Here is a 22,749-nt window from a genome sequence, read left to right as displayed (position 1 = left end):
TGCTGATTTTAGGCTGACAGATGTATGTATGTATAGGTGTGAGTGTGCGCGTATGAGCGCGTATGTGAAGTACACTTATTGCTAGTATACATAAAAATATATAGCAAATTGATAATTTGTATAAGGCATAAGCTCTATCGTCTCTATATTACTTTCCCATTTTCTGATTCTTAATGAAACTATATAAGAGAGATAGACTCTGAAAATTGTTAATTAAGCATTCCCTTCAATATATCATCTGAAAATACTTTTCAATTATATTTTTTAACGACTGAGATATGTTTCTCAATTCGAAAGAAATATTTTTTTAATATTAATCACTAGCTTGTTTGTTATGTTATAAACTATAACTTCTATATTATGAATACAGCATTTGTCAGTACATTTAGAAGTATAAATTATACAATTATAGATTTATATTATTGAACATTTTGGGGAATATCATTCAAACACCTAAAATGGATTTGATTATATAAAACTGTATAAATTTAAAGATTATATATATATTTTTCTTATTCACAATTATTACAAAAATTAACAATTACCTAACTTTTTAAAATATATGGTGCTTATTTCTGAAAATCCATCATGAATAAAAATACTCAGTACCTTTCGAATTCTATTATGTATTCCACTGTTAACAAAATCAATTTTAAAAATTTGGATGTTATTCCTCGTTAGGACACTTTTTCATGACATATATTGCGGAATCAGTCAAAATGTATCTAATATTTAAGAAGTCTTACCCATCTGTTACATTTCATTTTCATTATAGCAATTTTTTTTTCTTAGTACTGATACCAAGGCTGTCGTCGCACCCAGCGTAATTTCATACCAGATGCGGTACGTATCTTTATACTGGCACATTCTGCAGCACGAACAGTTTCTTTTACGCTTTGCATAAGATTTTGAGCATTTCCAACTAACATGTCTGTTGCTTCCTGATCTTCTTCTGTACCTACAGTTTAGATGTGAATTAGATATTAAATAAACTTAAAACATTGAAAATCGAAAGAAAAAAAAATCAGTTTTTAACATGTTCCATTACCAGACAGAAGAAAGTAACAAAAGTTAAAATAGAATAAAACATTTACACCAAAATATTTAATTAAAAAAGAGATAGTATTTGTGCTAATTTGGTCTAAGTTTGTTTCACAAAAGTTTTAAAAGGAATGTGTTAAAAAATAAAAGTATTCACTTTTACTGTATATTAAAATCTATAAAATATATACTACATTACTTAATTAATGTACATACAATACTGAAATACAATAATGAAATAACTTATGAGCAACTTTAATGTAATGAAAATTCAGTTCTTAACACATATGTGATGCGTGCTATAAAAAAATTTTTGTTTGCAATTGTAATAAAGAATGTGTGAGAATATAATAATTGAATAATATTATACATAATGAATTTATCATTTATGTTGGAAAATACATGCAAATATATGAATAATAGATGCTAATATTAGCATATAAAACTAGTGTATTTACGTGTTCATACACACACATCTAATACAAAAGAAACAAGAAAACGTGTAAAAACAAAGAAATATCATGCTAAAAGGATGAAGTATGTAAAATGTATATAACAATATTAAGATAAGATGAATGATACAAATAGAAAGTAGAAACTTTAGACTAATTTAAATTAATACTAACAGTTTACAACCATGAACTGTATTATATGTATATGAAGTATGTATATCTTTTAGAGTACAATGTTGCTTTTTAAATATATACAACGTTAATATCCACGTATTAACTTTTTTAACTATATTTTCTATGCTAACTTATACTTATTTCATTAACTTACTGCAGCCAATCAATTCGTCTACATCGTGATGATTGAAAATTAGAAAATTAAAAAATTAAATTATACATTTTATATTTTGTTGGGTAAGTACATTTTTTTTATACGTTCTTTTAACGTTCCTAAATTTTATGTAATAAACTCTTTCATAGTATATTCTGGGGAAGACTAAAATATGCATGCATTGTAATGCAAATGCAAAACTGTGAAATATTCAAACAGTTAAATAAAAGAAACTCTAAAGAGAATGATAAAAACATCAAGCATAATTTATCAACATTTTTACCATAAAGCATCAACTCTTCCCAGGTGGGGAGCGTCTCTATGTATGAAAAATGTCATTAATAGCTGTTTTCATTAAGTGATTCTTTAAAATATAGAACTCCCCCAAATTCTATGACTTTTTATTAATATTCTATTCTCAGATAATTAAAATATGTTTTATTAAATATAGAAAATTAAACAATTTGTATAGTGTACCTTGTGCACCTAGCATCGTAGCTTTCACTGTAGATAATATTTTTAATTGTGTACCTATAGTAGGTATTCGTTCACAAACTTGAAGGAGATTCTATAAAACAAATTTACGAAAAATATTAATTTTAGTTGTATAACATGATATAAATCGTAATAGATAAATTATATACATACAGTACGAATACGTTTGTCGGTACATTCTCTAGCTAATTCCTTAGCTAAACGAGTTACTTCCTGAGAAGCTTCTGCAATGGCCTTAGCACATGCGATCAGATCCCGTTTATTACCACCTTCTCCTCTAACTAAACCTGATAATCGACCCATTAAAATAGCCATTTTCTTCGCAGCAGCAATAATTTCATTGTCTTTGCTTGACCATTGTCGTACTTCTTGGTGCAAGCCATGAGCAGCCATCTGAAATTTAACTAATATGATATGTCGATCTTGCATTTTTGAAAATAAAGAATTAAAACATAAATTGAATATACCATTATAGGCTGATTAGGCTGCGGTGCGTGCATAAACATTTCATCCTCATCATCCGTTTCCGGTGGTGGAGGTCGTGGAGGCGGAATATCTCCACCAGGCAAAGGTGGACGCGGTGGGACGACTTCTGTGTAAATTATAACAATTTATGTAAGAATGATAAGTTTTCTCAAATAATAAATTCTTTGACAATACAACCATTGTACACTTAATATACATAAAAACAATGCACATTTCATAATTACCATCATTATTACCATAATCACAGTAGTAGCCTACTATTCCACGTAGCATTAAAGATATAAACACATATTAATTTAAAATTATATATTAATGTCATATGATCATAGTAAAACATGCACCAATAAACAAGACAACTATGCAATGCATTAAAAGAAAAATTAACACTCATATTAACTATTTAAAACAATGAATGCAATTGTTAGTATAGAGAAATGAAAAGTAAATTTGTTAACTGAAGAAATATCATGAAAATTGTAAAAAACAATAAACTATTTGACACAATGATTTTTTTTAGATATCTAATAGTATACATATATTTATAAAATTCAACGAAAATAAGTTCAATGCGCTATTATTTTTTCAGTAAATAAAAGTCTTTTTTCTATTTTTACTTAAAATTACGTATGTTTTATTTCTTTAAACCTCATTGTTAAAAAGATGCTATACAAAATAATATATATTCAATTTCATTATACACATGCTTTGCTCCCATAGGTAAACAGAATTTTGAGCACTAGACACTTGCAATTTCAGTCCTCAAAAATACTAATTTTAAATTACCTCCGTCGTGAACTGATTTTTCTAACTCGTTGTCAGAAGCCAGTTCTTGATATAGGAGATCAGGGTTATCTCCTGATAAAAAAAAAGTAATTACTTCTATGTCTTGACTTTCAAGAACAAATGCTTGGGAAATTCATATATCTATTTTCATTTTGAAGCAAGATATTTAAAAATATTATATAAGAAGAAAAAAGAATTAAAAAATATATTCTTGTTTGATTTCTTTTCAAATAATGGTAAATACCTTCACGTGCCCACTTTGGTAATGGGCTGATAGAGCGATGTTGAGGTTTATTTGTGTTTAAATTGGAGCTGACGACACATAAATTGCTTGGCGATGGTTGATTTCTTAAAGGTTCACCAACTAGTATTTAAATAAATGTTTAAAAATATTCTCATTTTTTATTAAAATTATAAAATAAAATGTTATACTGAGATATTCTATTTCTCTTAAACAGATACCATGTGTCTCATTAAATATTAATATTAAGTTGTGAAATGAATGTAGTATTACACATGATATTCTTGATTTATTAATACTGTTCAGTTATGCGTATCTAATGAAGTCATAAAAGCAGTATTTAATTAATATAATAATAATAATTTAATTTATATATAATAATATAATTAACATAATAAATATAATAATATAATAAATAATATAAAGATAATTAATCATGCATAAATTATCTTTATGCAGGTGTATAGTACCTTTGTCTATGAAGTAATTATATTGACGGCTTGGCAATTTTTTTTCTGGAAGAAATATGTTAAGAACTTTTGTGTTACAAAAAAAAACAAATGTTTGAACTTTGCCTAAGAAAATATGTTATAACAAGCGAATTTTATTTATCTCGTTGAATAATTAAATATAACTGTTGGAGAATTATAAGTGGATAGAAAAATGAGATAAATGACTTAAGATAAATGTTTTAAATACTAACTTAAAGCAAGAATAAATATGCTATGAAGATAAGACTATAAGAAAACATAAATTTGTTAAGTGACTAAATTGAGTACCTATTTCCAAAGTCCCATTTTTACAAAATATGAAAGAATATGTACAAAAAAATTTTATACACTTACCATCATTAAGATGTAATTGCGATACCTCTGGTGGAGGTATTAGATCTGGTTGAATTATGATAGCTTTACGGACTTGTCCAACATTAGACAAAAGCTACAATAGATAACAATAAATAAGTTAATTACAACAATAATTGAAACTTGATTCATGTTTTATACTACTCACTGCGCGGTTACTTTCTCTCCAACGGGAAACTGCATTACTATCGTTAATATTAATCGCAACTAACTTTGCATCTTGGACCATCGGAGCAACACCTAAATAGAAGTATTTTTTATTAAGTTTAGAAAGTATTTAAATATATTTAAAAGAATTTAATTAAATAATTCATGTGATATTATTGTGTATCATTTACTATTTTGGAGAATGTCTGTAGCTTGATTCACTCTTTGAATGAATGCGGGATCCTCGCTATTATCACTTTCTTGTTTTGCCACAAGTATTACTCTGTTAGCCAATCTAGCAATGGCAGCTGTATTGTCAACCATTTTTTGTGGATGACTTTTTGCTATAGCTTCCTCACATAGGAACGAATGCTTTTGCATTTGTTCTTCAGAAGTTCTAATGAAATCTCCACTATCAGTTGCTTCATCGCATAATGCACGTGCTCTCTGCATTGTTTCTGCATATTGCTGTCGCAAATTTTCAAAATGTTCATCCGCAGCTTTACTGTCCGGATAAGTCATTCGAATTCGTCCAGCATTAATTAATTGCGGTGTTAAAGATTCAACTTGCGAAGCACTTGCAGTTAACGCTTCCGCCAATTTTTTGTTACCTCCACTACCTAAGATTTAAATAAATTCTATTATATGAGTAAAACAATGATAAGACTACAATAATAATATATCCACATACCACCAGCAGCCACCATTCTGGCTGTTTTTGCTGCCCTATTGGAAAATGTTTGAAGAGCATGGGTTTTATCATTGAAATTTTGATCGCGGCCTAAAGTGCCTTCCGGAGCTAATACAGCGTCCGTGAATTGTTTTAAAGGCGTCGTTATATCGATGAAATCTTCGACTACTCTCGACACAACGGCTTGTTGTATTCTATTTTTCAGTTCATACAGCTTATGCGACAATTGACGAGCGATTTCTTGGGCACGAGGTGTGTTCCCTTGACCATGAGCGCATAAATCTCCAAGTTGATGAGAGAGATTGTCAACTTCATCGCAAAGTTGTAGAATTTCTGCTTTATGTATTCCTGGTAGACCTTCGGCAACCTAGTGTTTAGAACATAAATCAACTAATAAACATGAAAAAGGTTAGAAGTTCGTTGCATATATAAATATCGTGATACCAACAGAATAATTAAATTAAGTTTTTATTATTAGCATTTAGAAGGAATACTCAAATTGCACACGTAACTTACGCTTGCTACGTGTTGCTGATTCTTCCCATTTGCGGCATTTAAATTATTAAAATTAAATGATAAACTTCTAGATTCATATAGTTATAACATGCCCATACATTCGATAGCAAAAAGAAAGAAAAAATAGTAGAATGTAATATTTTATTTATGTACCTTTTTTCCTTCGTGTATAATTAAAGCTATAGCTCTCTGACCAAGTCCTTTATCATCATGTTGTGGATTAAGAAGCCATTTATTCGCTTGTTCTAGACGACCTGCAACTGTGTGAGCAGTTTGCGTGGTACCAGATTTATCAGCAGCTTCTATAGCAGAGGCAATAGCATTGCGAAGTTCGTTTGTTTTTTCTTTTATACCACGCGCTAAAGCTTCCGCTTGCGGTGTAGTTCCTTTGAAAATAAGAATATCATAAGAAATCAGTACAAAAAATTCACAAAACACATTTTATACCCAGGTAGAAGTATGTTTATATAAACCTTTTTCATTCTGTCTTAATTCACAAAGTGCATTGGTCATAGTAACAATTTGTGAAGTTAATTTTTGCAATGGTTCTGCCTGTGAAGGCGGGAGATATCTTTCTGCCAATCGTTGTGCTTGTTCAACTATTTGACGAAGACTCTTTTCCCCTACTCCACCTCGCAAAGCAAGTCCATCATCTAACCAATCATAAGCAGCTCTTATCCTAGATTCTATAGCACTTTGTGCTTTCTTTAATACCTTAAAAAGAGAAATAAAGATATCAAAATATATTCAAATTTTATACACCATACTGAAGTTTTTAATAGTTGATACACACTGTTAACTGATCAGCATCCCATTCTTCTTCATCATATGTAGTAAGTTGCAATACCCTAATAATTTCATTTAATTCATCTGACATTCTGCCAGCTAAATAGTTACGATTTTCAGCTGCTTCTTCTGCTCCTTTACTTCCTTGAGAAATAATGTGAATAAATATTTTCATAGAGCAGATGAGAATTGGTGCAAGTGTTTTTACCTATTACATATTTTAATTTATAATACTTGTTACTAACATCAATACAGTTTATATCATATATTAACATCTATTATCTCTGTACTTACTTGCTCTAAGCAGCGTACCAGAATTTCTCTATGTACTTGATGAGTTAGTTCTTTTTCACGAGCACTCACTTCTTTCGATACTTTGCTGAGACAAGGACTTAAATTTTTAAGAAAATGAACCAAATCTTCCATTGTTTCAATAACTTCTGTTACTGCCAAATAATCTAATACTCTTTTGCATTCCCTAATAATTTTACGTACTTCACTTTCATCAAAGCACAGAAGTAAGGAACTAGTTCCTTGAAGGATCCCACGTGAACCTTCTATTAGCTTTTTCCTAATAAACAGATTACATTTTTATCTCAATATATTTTGTAAATATTTTTAACTTCGTAAGATTATGTAACAGCACCTCTATAACATGAATTTTGTCTTAGTTTTAATACCTAGCTGGTCCAGAATATGGGTCTTGTTTTAACATAGCTGATGCCTCTTCCAAAAGACGTGAAGCTCCTTCAACTCGTTGTAAAGCAGCAGGCATATCTTGTTTAAGCAAAGCATCATCAGAAGAATTAATTGTTTCTTTTCCTACCTATATATATCAATAAAAAATTTAAAGAAAAATGATGAAATTATTTTACTAAAGTAAATTTAGTTTCAAAGACTAACTTACCTTAACAAGATTTGCCACTGCCATACTAACTGCTTGCACAGGCCTTCCCAAATCAGGCATTGCATTTCCATCTTCAGCTTCTTCATGTAAGATGACAAGTCTCGAAACCTGCAATATACAAACATCAATAACACAAAATTTTTAGGAAATAGTTTTGAAAAATTTATCTAGGTTAATAATGTAACTTTTATAATCATTTTACGTTTACTTCATATATTTAGGAGATAAACAAACATTTGTCATATAAATTGTCATATAATTGAAAAAGTATTTAATCTATATCTGAACAACATATAAATAAAACTTAATTCTAAATGAAATTTCCAAATAATTATAAATATTTGTTATATATTTAAATATATCATATAATTTTAACATAAAATAATTAAATATTAAAAATTGACAATATACAATAATTCTAAAGAAAAATATATTTATTCTAAATAATTTTTGGGTACATTAGTATAATTGAAAGTATAATCTATATCGTATAATCTATATCTATAAGTATATCTATATCTATAATCGATTAGTATAATCTATATTGTATAATCTATACCTATAAGTATATCTATATCTATAATCGATTAGTATAATCTATATTGTATAATCTATACCTATAAGTATATCTATATCTATAATCGATTAGTATAATTAATAAATATATCTATATACATGTTTATCTTACATTAACATTGAAGTTATCTAAATTAGCATATTCAGAAAGACAATCAATTTAGACATTAGTAATTTCATATGTATAATGTGTAGGATGATTTAATGATTGGACTAGAACATGTCCTTTTTTAGAGATACAGAATGATCTTAGTTTAAATAACATGATTTTTCATAATGTCAGTACTAGGATTGAATTTCATATAGCCAACCTTTTAGACCTAAAGATGAATTTAGTATCCCTGCCCTATATTTATAGAATGATGTCATAGTTCTATATAAAGGCAGACAAGTCACTTGGCAGGTTTACCATGATAATAACATCATTCATAATAATTAATGGCATAAAATCAAAATTATAAATTTCATAACATGTATTAAATATTATGTTTTTAACAAATAATTCTAGTTTGACAGATCTTAAATTATATAAATATATTTTACACATAGATCAGATAAAACATATGAAAAACATTTACTACATATCTTATATTATGACAAGTGAATTATTTTTAAAGATGAAATTAATGAATTCCTTTTATCGAAAATCTGTCTCCTTCTATCTTCATCCTTCTCTCTCCATTCCAAGTAAGAAATATCCATGACATTTTTGGAAACATAACAAAGTTAGTGATGATTCTATAAATATAACAATTAAAATATTGAAATATAAATATATTTACCTGCTGTGCGACAGGCTCGAGGATACTTTCTATCGTTTTTGTATGAAATACCGGCATCTTAGCTGCCTTTGTTACGAAAAAACGCAAAAATGCCGATTATTAGAACGTATGAAAACGAAACAAATTTGCTTGAAAATTTAATGAAATAATTACACGCGAAAACATTAACAATGCGTTGCAAGAACCAAACAGAACTATTTCGAGAAATAACACGAAGTAACTTATCCGACGTACTACTAGGATGAGAAAATACGTAAGTAATTATGCAGTGATGAATCACGAATCACGATTCATGATCAAGAATTACGATTCTGTATTCGAGAAAATTGTATCGATACAAACATAGAAATCTAGGGAATATTGCGTATTCTTGCCTTGCTTTGATCTTGATACATCACGAATTATGTTTGCAAATTGTGAATCAGTTTGAATATTTTTGGCATGCACTTTAAATGATATTAAATTCTGATGAAATTTGAGCAGTATAACATTTAATAATAATAAAGATTTTTCTTTTTATACCAAGATCTACATAAAAATGTTACGTATAAGCTATATTGGTATAAATTAAAACACTAGAATTTTATAACGTTTAAAATTCGCGCCAAATATATTGAACTTGTTTCGTAACTATGTTCGTGATGTTTCAAGGTAGATACGCAATGTGTATGCAAACGTGTTTTGAGGTTAGTGTTTCACAATGCTCGTGGGTTGCATCCTATGTTCGTGCATGTTACAAAGATAAATAAAGAATTTTTATATTGCTGACAACTATACAAGTATACAAAATGTGTAAGATTCATGAATTACAAATCATAAAGTAAAATTTTAAGATTTGTAAATCTATTTCCAAATGTTATGTTACATTTGCAAATTTTAATTTTATGTCAATTTAATTAGCAGAGATTAATGAAATAAATGACATAATTAATAATATCAATCCATCACAAAAAATACCGCAAAAGGCATCGAAACTTGGCTTGTATCTTATTGGAATAACAGGTAATATAATAGAAAATATGTTACAAAATGTAATTATATTAACTTCCATAAATGTGATTCATTTATATTATCTTTTAGGAGGCATTGCGACAGCTATTAGTGTAATATGTATTCCATTTGTGAGTCCTGCCTTTCGCAAAATATGTTTGCCTTATGTACCAGCTACGTCTCAGCAAATAAGAAATGTATTGCAAGCTTTAGAAGGACGTACTGGTTCTTTGATTGATCTTGGAAGTGGTGATGGGCGTATAGTAAATATTGTCTTCATATTGTGTAAATATTGAATTGTTAGTAAATACAAATACAGTACTATAATTTTATAAATAGGTCTTTGCGACAGCAAAAGCAGGATTTAAAGCCCATGGAATTGAATTAAATCCTTGGTTAGTATGGTATTCTAGACTAAAAGCTTTAATCACAAGTTCATCTTTGCAGACAAAATTTATAAAACAGAATTTATGGAATTATAACTTAAAAAAGTATGATAATATTGTGTTATTTGGTGTTGATCAAATGGTAAATTTTATATATTATTTTTTATATAGCTTCTCTTGCACAATGTAATTAATATAGTATATATTTTCAGATGAAAGATGTTGAAATAAAGTTTATTAAAGAGCTACAAGAAGATGCTGTTATAATTGCTTGTAGGTTTCCACTTCCTACTATAAGTGAAATAAAAACAATTGGTGAAGGTGTTGATACAGTTTGGATATACAAGATTTCAAAAAGTTTAAAATAGTATAATTAGATATGAGTTTCAAAATATTTATAAACATTGTAAATTTTGCGTAATTATAAATAAATTACTCTGTATAAATCATGATACATATCATAAGTAGATAATGACAGACTAACGAATAAATAAGCTTTTTGTTTTATAAAATTTATATGTTAATATCTATATGCATTCCTATCAATTAATTAGATATTTTACATTTATGCAACAAGCATAATTATGTTCATACACATTTTCAACTTCGTAATTATTCATTTGTTTAGCTGTATTATAATACTAGGAACTTTTCAAATTTAAGTTTCAACATTTTTAATATTCTGCAATGAAAAATTGAGCTAATAAATTTAAAAATCCAAATATTGGAATACTTGTATGTAAAAGTGTAGAAAATATTGTTAATTTTTTTTGTTGTTTCAAAATTGCCAAATATAATAAACTTGGTAAAGTAAAAACATAAATAAAACCACTTAAGGCACCTGTATATCGTATTATTGTACCAATATATGGTACAAACACTGCAAATAAAATGCATATAGATACCAAAATAGCGTTAACTAGAATAACACAGCCTGTATTAAATGTCTTACACGTTGATGTAAGTAATTGAACACGTAACATGTACGCAAGTAACGGGTAAACGGTTAATAATTGGAAAAGAAGAACAATTCGAGCACCTACTGTTAAGCCATTCCATTTTTGAAAATTATTCAACAAATTCTGTAAAAAAAGATTCAATTTTACTTGTTATTTTCTTTCCTAAGAGTATTATACTTTGATGCTTAATTTAATATTTTACTTACATCTTCAATGCATGATTTGTTTAGTGGAAAACATACATAAAATACTACACCTACTATAATATAAGTTAGAGTAACCAATAGATAGGCTATTGAAAGATCTCTTCCCTGTAATTAAAAGATAAACTTTTCAGTAGTTTAATTATATTTATGCGAAGAAGGAAGTAAAATTATTTACATTTTTACTTTGATCATGATTGTTCTGCATCACAGTAATTATAATGTTGTGAATAAAAAATGACAATGCTAACATCCCAGAAAGTGCAGGAAATGAAAATTTCAACGTCCAACTTATGTTCCACTCTATTTCATTCATATTAATACCCCATGAGTATGATTTAATCAAAACAAAGGTAATTAAATATATGATTGACATGGTTCCTATGATACATACAAAAAAATCATAATTTTATAAATCAAATGTGACTTAAAAAAATATTAAATCTACAAATCATTTGTATACATACCAAGAGAATTAAATTTTGTAAAAAAGGTGGGACTATTAAAATTTAAAAACGGAAATATTAATAAACCAAGGAAAATAGGAACTGTTTTATACAGATCCCAAACTGGTCCCAAAGTATTATATGTATAATCATGAATTATTAAATTTGTGCTATTATAGATTATTCTTTTTGGGCATAGTACTAGAATTAAAATAAATAATTGACATTAATCTTTCAATATATATCATGAATAAAATATACTTACCTTCTGATGTGTACGAAATATTATCATTTGTATAGTACTGGGATACTCCGACTAAACTATCTATAAAAAAAATTATTCAATTTTTTAAATGAACTTTACGTAAAAAGCAAAGATTTAAGCACATTTACCATATATGAAATTTACAGAATTATATAAGAAATTAGACATTAGAACCCAGTAAGCTATAGTTGCACCTATTAAAACTGTAATGCTAAAAGCTTTGGCAACATATTCTGCCCACTTGTTAAGATATATCCGACACAATTGAATTACTTCTATACCTTTTTGCCCATCTAAAACATTAAATTATTGTAAACATATTATTGTATTAGTTTCCCTAAACAAAAAGAATTAAATATTTTGTACCATAATATTTATGTACAAGTAGGAGACAATAAGCAGTATATAGACATAAACCACTCATCACAAGTATTAGAATAATACCAGGAAAGAAACCAGCCATTTGAATACCCCATGGTATTGTTAATAAGGAGGAGCCTAATATTGTGTTCCATATTGAAAATCTATAAAGATATGAAATTATATAGTTACAAATAAATAATATTCTTTAAAGATTCCTATTAATTATTAACTTAATTTGTCATATAAAATATATAAAAAGGAAAAAACAGGTATTTAAAAGTTAAAAAATGGAAGGTTGCAGTTACAAAAAAAATTAAGAAAAATATATGTAGGTTACTGATCTAAAATTTTGTTATGATAGTGTTGGTTGTGCTTATAAATAAATTGCATAACTTTTTATTCTTTATTTAGGTTATAGTTTAGTAAATATTGTTTAAGTTAATATTGGAACTACCAATGGCTAAAATGATATATGTATATTGCCAGGAAATTTTACAGAAGATTATAAGAAAATTCCTTCTGTAAATTTATACAATTTTTGTAAAAAATTGTGAATTGGTCATTTTGAGAATTTTGATAATTTTAGTATTAATGTTCATCAATATTCAATCATAGCATCTCATGTGGTTCCCTTGTTATTCTTCTTAGGTACCAGCTACGGGCATTGACCTTTCGGGTGGCCGTCTGTTGCCCAGGCAACCGACGGAGCACTAACCCCTTCTAATGTGAGTATACTGTGTAGTCGTCGTCGTCACAACCACCCGATGGTGGTCGAAACGTGAGCGACTGTTAACTACGTTAGTTTGATACTCTTTCGTTTTCATATCTTAAAATCATGCATCCGCTTTGATCTTTTACATTCTTCTTCCCTCATTTTTGTTTATTTAAAATGGAAGAAAGGCAACATATCAATATGTATAATTTAAAGTTTCTTTGTTCTATTATGCTACTGCATTAGGTGCGTGCTTTTAAGATGTGAGAACGAACGATGGTGTATATGATTTTAAACATTAATTGAAACATTATATAAATAGTAGTGGAAATTAATATCATGAAAACAAGTTTAATATCCTTTGAGATCTTATTTTGACGAAACTTAGCGAAAGGAATTTCGATTTATATAGGTAAGTTTTCTTAATATGATATATGTAAAAATAGTTTACAACACTGAAATATCTAACTTGTCAAGAATTATTTATAGAACGGATGATGTTTAAATATATTATCCTAATTAAACATTTTTTTGTTTGCTTTCACATTTTGAGTTCATAATTTTAATTTGCAGAGCTATATTGAAGATTTAGTGAATGAAGAGAAAAGATCACAAACAATATGTAATAAAAAAGCATAAAAATGTTATTGTAAATACAAGTTACTTTTTATATGCATGTATCAAACGAGAGGTGAAAGATGATGGAAATGATATATTGCTTATAAGAAACAAGTTAGTTTTCCATGTTCAAAATGTATACAGGCATTTCTGACGCAAGATTTCATTTTTCTCTCATCATCAACCTACTAAAAATACGACTACAAAGAGATAACAAAAAATTTATGAATGTGATTAGATTTCTGAACACTGTACTAAGAGAATTGACCCAGAACCCTTTCTTGATGATAACATGATAGCTGATAATAATTTATAATTAATACTATATTGAACTATTGATGCTAAATTTATTAATGCAAGAACAACATTAACAAAAATTTTCTTTTGCTGATTGATAATCATGTGAAGCATGAGATTTTAGAAACATTTTTGCATAATAGTATATCGAAAAAACATTAGATATTAAGAACTAGGTATTATATTGTTACTTACATTGTGACTAGAGAGCTTTGTTTTGATTTAATATCCTTGCATGTAGCTTCCTCAGTTTCCTATTGCAATAAAATTAAGATAACAATTCATTTATAATTTGTTTAACATAGCTGTTCGTATTTATGTTACTATATATTTAACAAAATAAAAATATTACAATAAATTCTCACAACTATTTCAGTGTCAGTAAAAATTTTAAGTGAGAATATGTTTGTACTAAGTAGAATTTTATGATTGCAATAGAATTTAACTAAAGATAATGAATATTATTTCTTTCTATATTATTCTATATTATTCCTTTTATTTCAAAGTATCCAACCTTGATATAAATATTATATATTGAAACATGCAATTTTATATTGTTTGTGGTGTTCTCACCAGATCAGTATTATGGATTTCATAACATCTGTCTTGTCTTACGTTTAAGGAGGAGGAAGTGTTTAATACTAAAGGTGTAACTGAAGTATGATTTCCAGCAAGGGTTGGTGGTCTCTTTGGTACTACAGTAATGTTAGAATGGTGACTACAACTTTCTAAACTACCATACCTATGAAAAATTGACTATAATAAGCAATTATTATCAATAATAATATTAAAAATGATACTTAGCAGAAAAAGTAATATTATTTCATTTATAATGAAAAGAAGTATTGTTAAAGGATAGTAAGAAAAAATTGGTACTTGAAATAACTATTTGTATTAGTGCAGTCTAAATCACTGGTTTCAGAATCTTGAAATATACTGGGTTCTATACTAGTATTAGATCCTGAAGAGAATAAAGGTGCACTTTCAGATCCACTATCATGCTGTACAATACAAAATTTCCAATCATTTTTACATCTATACATGTTATATTTAATTTATGCATATACATGCATGCCATATAAGTGGAACTATCAAAATAAAATATGTGCGTTATTAACCATTTATCCTATAATTTTTAATTTTTTAAATTATTTTTCTTATTATTTATATTTTCTATTATCTTTAATTGATAATTTAAATACCATAAAAATTACTTACTTGCAACGTTTATCAGTGTGTTCAAATGTTAAATTTCACACTAAAACTTTTTGAAAATCAAATTTTGCTTATATTCGTTGTTTATAATATTATTATAATATTTCTGAAAATTTGTATAGGCATATTAAAAGCGTTGATTAGAAATCGAAAGATGTGTTTATATTTAATTAAAAAATTTCACTTATTTTTGAGATACTATGTGATTACACTATCAATGATACAACCTATGATACAATTTATAATACAGCTTTCACGAGCGAAACTTAGAGAGAACTGTTGTTTTAAACAACTATACGTCTGTTTTGTAAAATCGCGTGCTTATATCAGGCATTCTTGACATAATAAGCTCCCTCCTCCTTATTTTTCTTCGCTAATGCTGATCGTCATAATAAGTAAATCATCATCTACGCGTGCGTGTACTTTTTATTCGACTTTTCTCTCTACATTTTCGTATATTTTGAAAAAAAAATTGCCGAATAACAAGATACAACGAATTTAAATGTCGTAACGTATTTGGAAAAATAGTTCATTTCTTCTGTGATATAAAGAGCAGACTTCATTTTTGAGTTACGCAAACGTTAGGTGTATATATATGTGTGTGTATGTATATGTGTATATATATATATCCGCTCTCTATAATTTTAATATGTAAAAAATTAAGTTTTTAAATATTGTCTAACAACCTATTATATCGATAGTATACTAAATAATTATTTGATAAACATAATTGTTAATTTATAGTACTCTTCGCAACTCTATACATCAATAATTTTACGGAAATCTTAAAGCAAAAATCGCAAGATTCTAGAATTAAGATAAAAGTCATCCAGTTTTAAATATCATGCATTTAATTAATTATTATTAACACGTTGATTACCGTGGTCATCAGTAACCCACGTTACTAAATCTTTTAAAATGATTAACATAAGAGAAATTTCATAGGCCAAATAATTATCAACAATGTAGCCGACTTGGATAATATTGCCAGAGACAAAGTACACAAATACAATATAATATTTTGTGCAAATTAAGTGTTATGGTGGTAGTATATTTTAATCTATTGTGGTTCCCAGAAAAGAATATATTATAATATAAATATATTTTATTTAATTATAATAATAAGAATATGAATAAAATTCACGTGGATCAGAATTATTAAATGAATCGTTCCTCATAAATGAGAATATTATTAAGGAAGTTTGTATGCGCTCAACTTAAACTTATTTGTTTAAGGCAATCGAGAATGATAAGGCTCGTTCAATTTAGCATTTTTACCCATTTTCCGGATTCACGTTATCCGGAAGCTACTACTAGAATCAATAAAGACATCGATATAAATTATAATCATTGAAATTATCAAATGTTTATGTTTTATTATCAATTTTATACCGTATAGAATATTAGTGTATCGCGCTTGGAAAAGCTATGTTCTTCATAAAGACAATATTATTAGCGAGTGGTAAAGCGCGGGCGCAATGTTTTAAAGATGGTTGACCCATGCCCTTGTGTGTCATTGGTAGGCAAAGTTCAGTCTGCTACCAAGCGTCGAGGACGTGTTATGAAATTCGCAAATCTGATTTTTCTCTACTATTTGGGTTCAGATACAAATAATTCCATTTTATTTCAGTTGATATCACATTAAGTGTAATATTTGAAAGATGTCAAACGCAGTGTCGAGCAAAATTGTAGAAACCCGAATATACGATGGTCAAAAGCCGGGTACGTCCGGATTGCGAAAAGCGGTGAGGGTATTTATGCAAGAACATTATACAGAAAATTTCATTCAAGCAATATTGCAAGCTCTAGAAGAACAATTGCCTGGTAGTACGTTAGTTGTTGGTGGCGATGGAAGATATTATGGAAAAGATGTGGTTAGAAAGATCATCAGGATTGCTGCAGCAAATGGAGTAATTTATTTAAACTAGATTTACATTTCGTTCATTTATATATATGCTTTTTTATCTTATTAAAAAACTATTATCTCTCTAATTTTATTATTTTAATTTTATTATTATAAATGACTATTTGTTGGATTAGGTAAAAAGATTAATAATTGGGCAAAATGGGATACTTTCGACTCCAGCTGTGTCTACCATAATAAGAAAATACAAAACTCTAGGAGGGATTGTTCTAACAGCATCTCACAATCCTGGTGGACCCAATGCTGACTTTGGCATTAAGTTTAACTGCGAAAATGGTGGTCCTGCTCCAGATAATGTCACAAATAAGATTTATGAGATTACTAAAGTGCTCAAGAATTATAAAATTATACCTGATATAACCATAGATATAGACAAGATACAAAGTACTACAATTCAGGTGGATGGAAATCCATTTACAATAGACATAATAGATTCTGTGAATGACTATTTAGAACATATGAAAAATATCTTTGACTTTTCTAGTATTAAAACATTATTACAAGGAAGTACCAATCGTCCTCCTTTTAAAGTTCTTATCAATTCAATGAATGGAGGTATGTAAAAGTTATATTAATAAATTTAATTCTTTGATACATTTGTTAAATAATAGTTAATCATTTCTAGTTACTGGTCCATATGTAAAACGAATATTTAGTAATGAATTAGGTGTCGATGATTCAAGTACTGTTAATGCAATTCCACTAGAAGATTTTGGTGGGCTTCATCCTGATCCAAATTTAACATATGCCAAAGATTTAGTAAATGCTATGAAAAATGGTCCATATGACTTTGGTGCAGCTTTTGATGGGGATGGAGACAGAAATATGGTAAATAAAATATTTATTTGGTATAGAAAATAACTATCATGAAAAATGCAAATTTATGCTCAATATCTTTGCAGATACTAGGCAAAAATGCTTTCTTTGTTACACCTTCTGATTCATTAGCTGTATTAGCTGCTAACTTAAATTCAATACCATATTTTAAAAAGACTGGTATTAAAGGATATGCTAGATCTATGCCAACAGGTGCTGCTATAGATAGAGTTGCAGCAAAAACTGGTGTTAAACTTTATGAGGTACCCACAGGCTGGAAATATTTTGGTACATATTAATTTTCGCATATGTTTTTACAGTATATTTTAAACACATAGAATTATATTTTATCAATAATGTTATGTTATTAGGTAATTTAATGGATGCTGGTCATCTATCACTTTGTGGAGAGGAAAGTTTTGGCACGGGTTCGGATCATATTCGTGAAAAAGATGGAATATGGGCCTCTCTTGCATGGCTTAGTGTAATTGCAAGTCTTGGGAAGTCTGTAGAAGATATATTATTAAATCATTGGCAGATATATGGGAGGAACTTCTTTACAAGGTATTATTTTCATTATATTGTATATGATTAATTGTTGTACTCTGTTTTGTAAATTATGTTCTAATTTTATAATTTTATACTATATGAACCAGATATGACTACGAAAATTGTGATTCTGAAGCAGCAAACAAAATGATGCAACACATTGAATCAGAAATAGAGAAACCTGGGTTTGTGGGTTCAAAATTAACATCTGAAGGGAAAACATATGTTGTAAAATTAGGTGACAATTATTCTTATATAGATCCTATTGATGGAAGCCAAGCTAATAAGCAGGTATTGTATTATGATTCTACAAATTCCACATAAAGTAACAATATATCGTGACAGTATAGGTTACTATGCAATTTTGTATAACAGGGATTAAGAATTTTATTCCAAGATGGTTCCCGTATAATTTACCGTTTATCCGGTACGGGAAGTTCTGGAGCTACTATTCGTGTGTATGTTGATAGCTATGAAGATGATCCAGCATCTTTAAACAAAGATGCTCAAGACATTCTTAAACCGTTGGTTACTATTGCGTTAGAGATAAGTAAATTACGAGAATTTACTGGTCGTGATGTACCAACCGTGATTACATAATACTAATGATTCTTGATCGTTTATCGTTAACAAAGATATATAAAACAAAGAAAAAAGAGATTGTTTTACATTATAAGCAACTTAAATAAGAGAAATGTCATGCCTTGTATAATGACATTATGAATTGCAATTATTACGCAAAAGATCGTTGCATAAATACGTGAATCACAAGTTCGATAACATTTTTCCTAAAATTGTATAATATATAGATAGAATTGAAATAATATTCAGTAATATTTTTATGATTTCGATATGAAATATTCGAATATTCATCGTAGTAATAGAATTTGTTTTAATCATAAAATACTACAAAAAAAGTTTTAATGATATAATTCGTAATGTCGCGCGTACAACTATTAGATATTAAATAGCTTAACAAAACACCCAATATTATAAAAATGGACGGCAGCGTATTTCATACTTTTTTATATAAAATTTTTCAAATTTTCATTTGATTATAAAAATCTTTGATATGGTTGTTATATTCAAAAATAGTTTACTGAAACAAAAATATACTTATGCGTAGAAAAATCTAAAAGAATGTATAGTCAGTAATAAATCTAAGATCACGCGTATCTTTATACGTGGAACTGTTTGCCAAAGGTGTTCAAGCATGCATAAAGATGGAAATAGTTTAACCCTTCGTTATTTGTATAATGTTGCATAAATTTATAAAAAATGTTCGCTTAATGATAATTTGTAGGTTACATTAAATATTAATTTTACAATAGAATTGTTTTATATTATAAAAAATATTAAATATGTTTAGGATTGAATCTTTTTGTGTGCAAAGTAATAAAGAATCTGGGTATATGACATTGTACAATTTTTATCGAGGGGTTAACAAAAAAATATAACTTCAATCGTAATTGAAAGTAGTATGTTATATTATTCATTTTTAACTATGTTTTAATTTGTTTTATGATTGTTTTTTTAATAGGATGGCGGTTGCTCGTTTTAATGAAGTAGGATTTGAAGTTTGTTATAAATTTCATAATATTGTTTTTGTAATACTATAAAATAGAAAAATGATTTCTATTATTTGGATCTAATTTATGTAAATGGAGGCACAGGATATAACAAAATTTATGTAAACTACTTTATTTAAAAACAGTTGTATCCAATATAAGTTACACGTGAAAGATGTAAATAATTGTAAAATGTTAATTTTTATAATCAAACAGAACATTTATTTTCAACAAAATATATTAAAAACATATGTAACTTATTTTTTATTATCTATAATTGATTTATCAAAATTCTATATTATAAAATTCTTTCTATGTAAAAATGCTTAAAAGATACAAACATTAAATCTCAAAAGTAAATATTTTTTAAATATTTAGTTTTGTATATAAATACCAATTTCGTTCAATGAAAAATGTTATTAGCTTTTTACGTTATTGCTGTATATTTTTACTAGCCATTCTTTATATTGATAATTATTTCAAATATCGTCTAATATAATCATTTAGTTCTATCTCTTACTTATTTATATAGTGTAAACAAAATAATTATGATATACAGTTTTTGTTCTATCCTTTAATTATAAAATGATATACAAATTGATAAATTAAACAAAAAGCAGGGATGCGTGTAGAAAGTGCTGTTTCAAATTTCAAATAATCATGAAAGAGATATTTTTCGATATCATGACGAATTTTGAAATTTGAAATTAACGAAATTTGAAATTATGAATATATTATTGTAGATTGAAAATTTCTGCCAATAAGGTATTCGGTACGTTATAATAATATCATGTTAATGATATGGAATAAATATAATTTTTAACAATATTGCATTAAATGGATATATAAATAATTTTTATATAAATCTGTTTTATTTTATAATTTTGTAAAATATGCCGAATATCTTATTAAAATTAATTGATAGAATAGGATATGCCTAAAAATTTGTAAAAGTAAAATCAATAATAAGATTGTGAAAGTATAAGTGGTAAATGCGAGGAAAGTATAAAAATGTTAATTGGTACGTATAGCCAAAATTTATAACTGATACGATCAATTGAAAAGATATTATATATCTTATGATAAAAAAAAGCAACGATAATTCTGTATGCGTTACTTCTATTAATGTAATATTTTCAAATGTTTTATTTTATTTTTTTGTTTTCAAATATTATATTCGCGATGGAAACGAAAGTATGAAATTGAAAACATTGTTGAAAGCTGATTCTGAAATTTTAATTTATGAAGGTATCAGATATTCATGAAAAGTGTATCATTCATCTTACGTACATTTATTCACATTTGCATATAAAGTTTTAAGTAATGGCAGTATGCAGCAATACATATTTATGGAAATGGAATGTATCCATAAAATGAAATTATGATACTGTATTGATATATTGGTGAAAATTTTGAACACATTGTAACTGCAGCACTTTTTGAGAAAATTTCAAAAAGAATTTTGTAAATAGTTGAAGGAAGAGGGAGAATACTTGGGGACCTGAGTCGACGCAACGCCCATTCTATTTCATAGTTATGTCACAGAAATATGTGAAAAGAAAAGTAATTCATTTATACTCTACATCTTTGCCATTTCATTATTAATTTGCGTAACATTGATTACTGATAATGAATAGCAATACATTAAAGCAAATAAGAAAAAAGTCTAATAAAACAAAATTGAAATATAATTAACATGTAACTACCCTATTGAATATAACTGAGTTACTTTTTAGATAAAACACTTCTCATATTTTATGATGTAACATGAATATGTAATATGGTAATGTGTCATAGAGACCAGCAATGACTGCCGATTTTAATGTAAATTAACATGTAACATGTATATCATATTGAAATACTAATTATTCATTGTAGGTATATGAATGAGTGGTTCTCCATAAACACGTGATCTTAGATTTTAAACAAGCAAAGTTATTAATTGTCAAATTATCGTATGGATTTTTTTCGTTTACTAACATCTCTTTTATTTGAAAAATTATGTAATTAATACCCATATTTTTACAAATAATACTTATTTAATCGATGATAAATAGCAAACACCAGTATAAGAGATGTTTTTAAACGGTATCTATCACTTAAAACGCGGTATATTATTTCTGTAAGTTCTGTATAATGAAATACGTGCGTTGTTCGTTGTTAAAACAAAGTTTTTTTATGGCATACTAGAACATAAACAACCTGAACTTGAATAAAAATATGGATGTATTTGAAATCGAATAATTAAAAATTTCACAATTTATACCTTGTGATGCGATCAATATGATTTTTAATAAATCAATCTTTACTAAACGAATATATTATTATTACATAAAATTGCTTT

The 22,749-nt window shown here is 27.5% G+C and overlaps 4 protein-coding genes across 24 annotated transcripts; 2 read left to right on the top strand and 2 right to left on the bottom strand.

Moving 5' to 3' along the window:
* Window positions 1–483: 483 nt before the first annotated feature.
* Window positions 484–9,402, bottom strand: Vinc (vinculin). Of its 15 annotated transcripts, none has more exons than XM_069121419.1 (22): window positions 9,248–9,402; window positions 9,095–9,160; window positions 8,425–8,988; window positions 7,737–7,844; window positions 7,510–7,655; window positions 7,124–7,400; window positions 6,837–7,037; window positions 6,517–6,757; window positions 6,197–6,429; window positions 5,528–5,894; window positions 5,028–5,456; window positions 4,838–4,929; window positions 4,672–4,765; window positions 4,297–4,341; window positions 3,830–3,949; window positions 3,586–3,657; window positions 3,027–3,059; window positions 2,784–2,908; window positions 2,470–2,709; window positions 2,299–2,389; window positions 2,105–2,140; window positions 484–958 (listed from the first exon to the last, which is right to left on the bottom strand). In XM_069121419.1, the coding sequence occupies exons 4-22, from the start codon at window positions 7,794–7,796 to the stop codon at window positions 789–791; spliced, it is 3,072 nt and encodes a 1,023-aa protein (XP_068977520.1). In that variant the 5' UTR covers window positions 7,797–7,844; window positions 8,425–8,988; window positions 9,095–9,160; window positions 9,248–9,402; the 3' UTR covers window positions 484–788. The 15 variants fall into 15 exon arrangements, with proteins under 15 accessions (XP_068977520.1, XP_068977521.1, XP_068977519.1 ...); XM_069121420.1 differs by having other exon boundaries at window positions 8,425–8,984; XM_069121418.1 differs by having other exon boundaries at window positions 8,425–8,981.
* Window positions 9,403–9,824: 422 nt separating this feature from the next.
* On the top strand, window positions 9,825–10,971 carry LOC138183935 (ATP synthase subunit C lysine N-methyltransferase). The gene is made up of 5 exons (XM_069121502.1): window positions 9,825–9,886; window positions 9,995–10,096; window positions 10,175–10,347; window positions 10,424–10,612; window positions 10,683–10,971. Exons 1-5 carry the CDS (start codon window positions 9,883–9,885, stop codon window positions 10,836–10,838), a joined length of 624 nt encoding a protein of 207 aa, XP_068977603.1. The 5' UTR covers window positions 9,825–9,882; the 3' UTR covers window positions 10,839–10,971.
* Window positions 10,903–15,867, bottom strand: LOC138183913 (sodium-coupled neutral amino acid transporter 9 homolog). Of its 2 annotated transcripts, none has more exons than XM_069121456.1 (11): window positions 15,552–15,867; window positions 15,210–15,459; window positions 14,907–15,075; window positions 14,529–14,587; window positions 12,710–12,867; window positions 12,472–12,636; window positions 12,344–12,403; window positions 12,100–12,279; window positions 11,811–12,013; window positions 11,636–11,740; window positions 10,903–11,552 (listed from the first exon to the last, which is right to left on the bottom strand). In XM_069121456.1, exons 2-11 carry the CDS (start codon window positions 15,374–15,376, stop codon window positions 11,145–11,147), a joined length of 1,674 nt encoding a protein of 557 aa, XP_068977557.1. In that variant the 5' UTR covers window positions 15,377–15,459; window positions 15,552–15,867; the 3' UTR covers window positions 10,903–11,144. The 2 variants fall into 2 exon arrangements, with proteins under 2 accessions (XP_068977557.1, XP_068977556.1); XM_069121455.1 differs by having other exon boundaries at window positions 15,210–15,421.
* On the top strand, window positions 13,488–22,722 carry Pgm1 (phosphoglucose mutase 1). 6 transcript variants are annotated; one of them, XM_069121452.1, is made up of 10 exons: window positions 13,488–13,503; window positions 13,741–13,830; window positions 13,992–14,150; window positions 17,179–17,458; window positions 17,589–18,027; window positions 18,098–18,300; window positions 18,375–18,576; window positions 18,660–18,852; window positions 18,945–19,128; window positions 19,213–22,722. In XM_069121452.1, exons 4-10 carry the CDS (start codon window positions 17,210–17,212, stop codon window positions 19,435–19,437), a joined length of 1,695 nt encoding a protein of 564 aa, XP_068977553.1. In that variant the 5' UTR covers window positions 13,488–13,503; window positions 13,741–13,830; window positions 13,992–14,150; window positions 17,179–17,209; the 3' UTR covers window positions 19,438–22,722. The 6 variants fall into 6 exon arrangements, with proteins under 6 accessions (XP_068977553.1, XP_068977551.1, XP_068977552.1 ...); XM_069121450.1 differs by lacking the exon at window positions 13,488–13,503 and having other exon boundaries at window positions 13,517–13,830; XM_069121451.1 differs by lacking the exons at window positions 13,488–13,503; window positions 13,992–14,150 and having other exon boundaries at window positions 13,517–13,830.
* Window positions 22,723–22,749: the final 27 nt, after the last annotated feature.

The sequence above is a fragment of the Bombus flavifrons genome, chromosome 10 (assembly GCF_040668555.2).
Source record: "Bombus flavifrons isolate JBK064 chromosome 10, iyBomFlav1_principal, whole genome shotgun sequence".
NCBI lineage: Eukaryota > Metazoa > Arthropoda > Insecta > Hymenoptera > Apidae > Bombus > Bombus flavifrons.
This window is presented reverse-complemented; position numbering and strand designations above follow the sequence as displayed.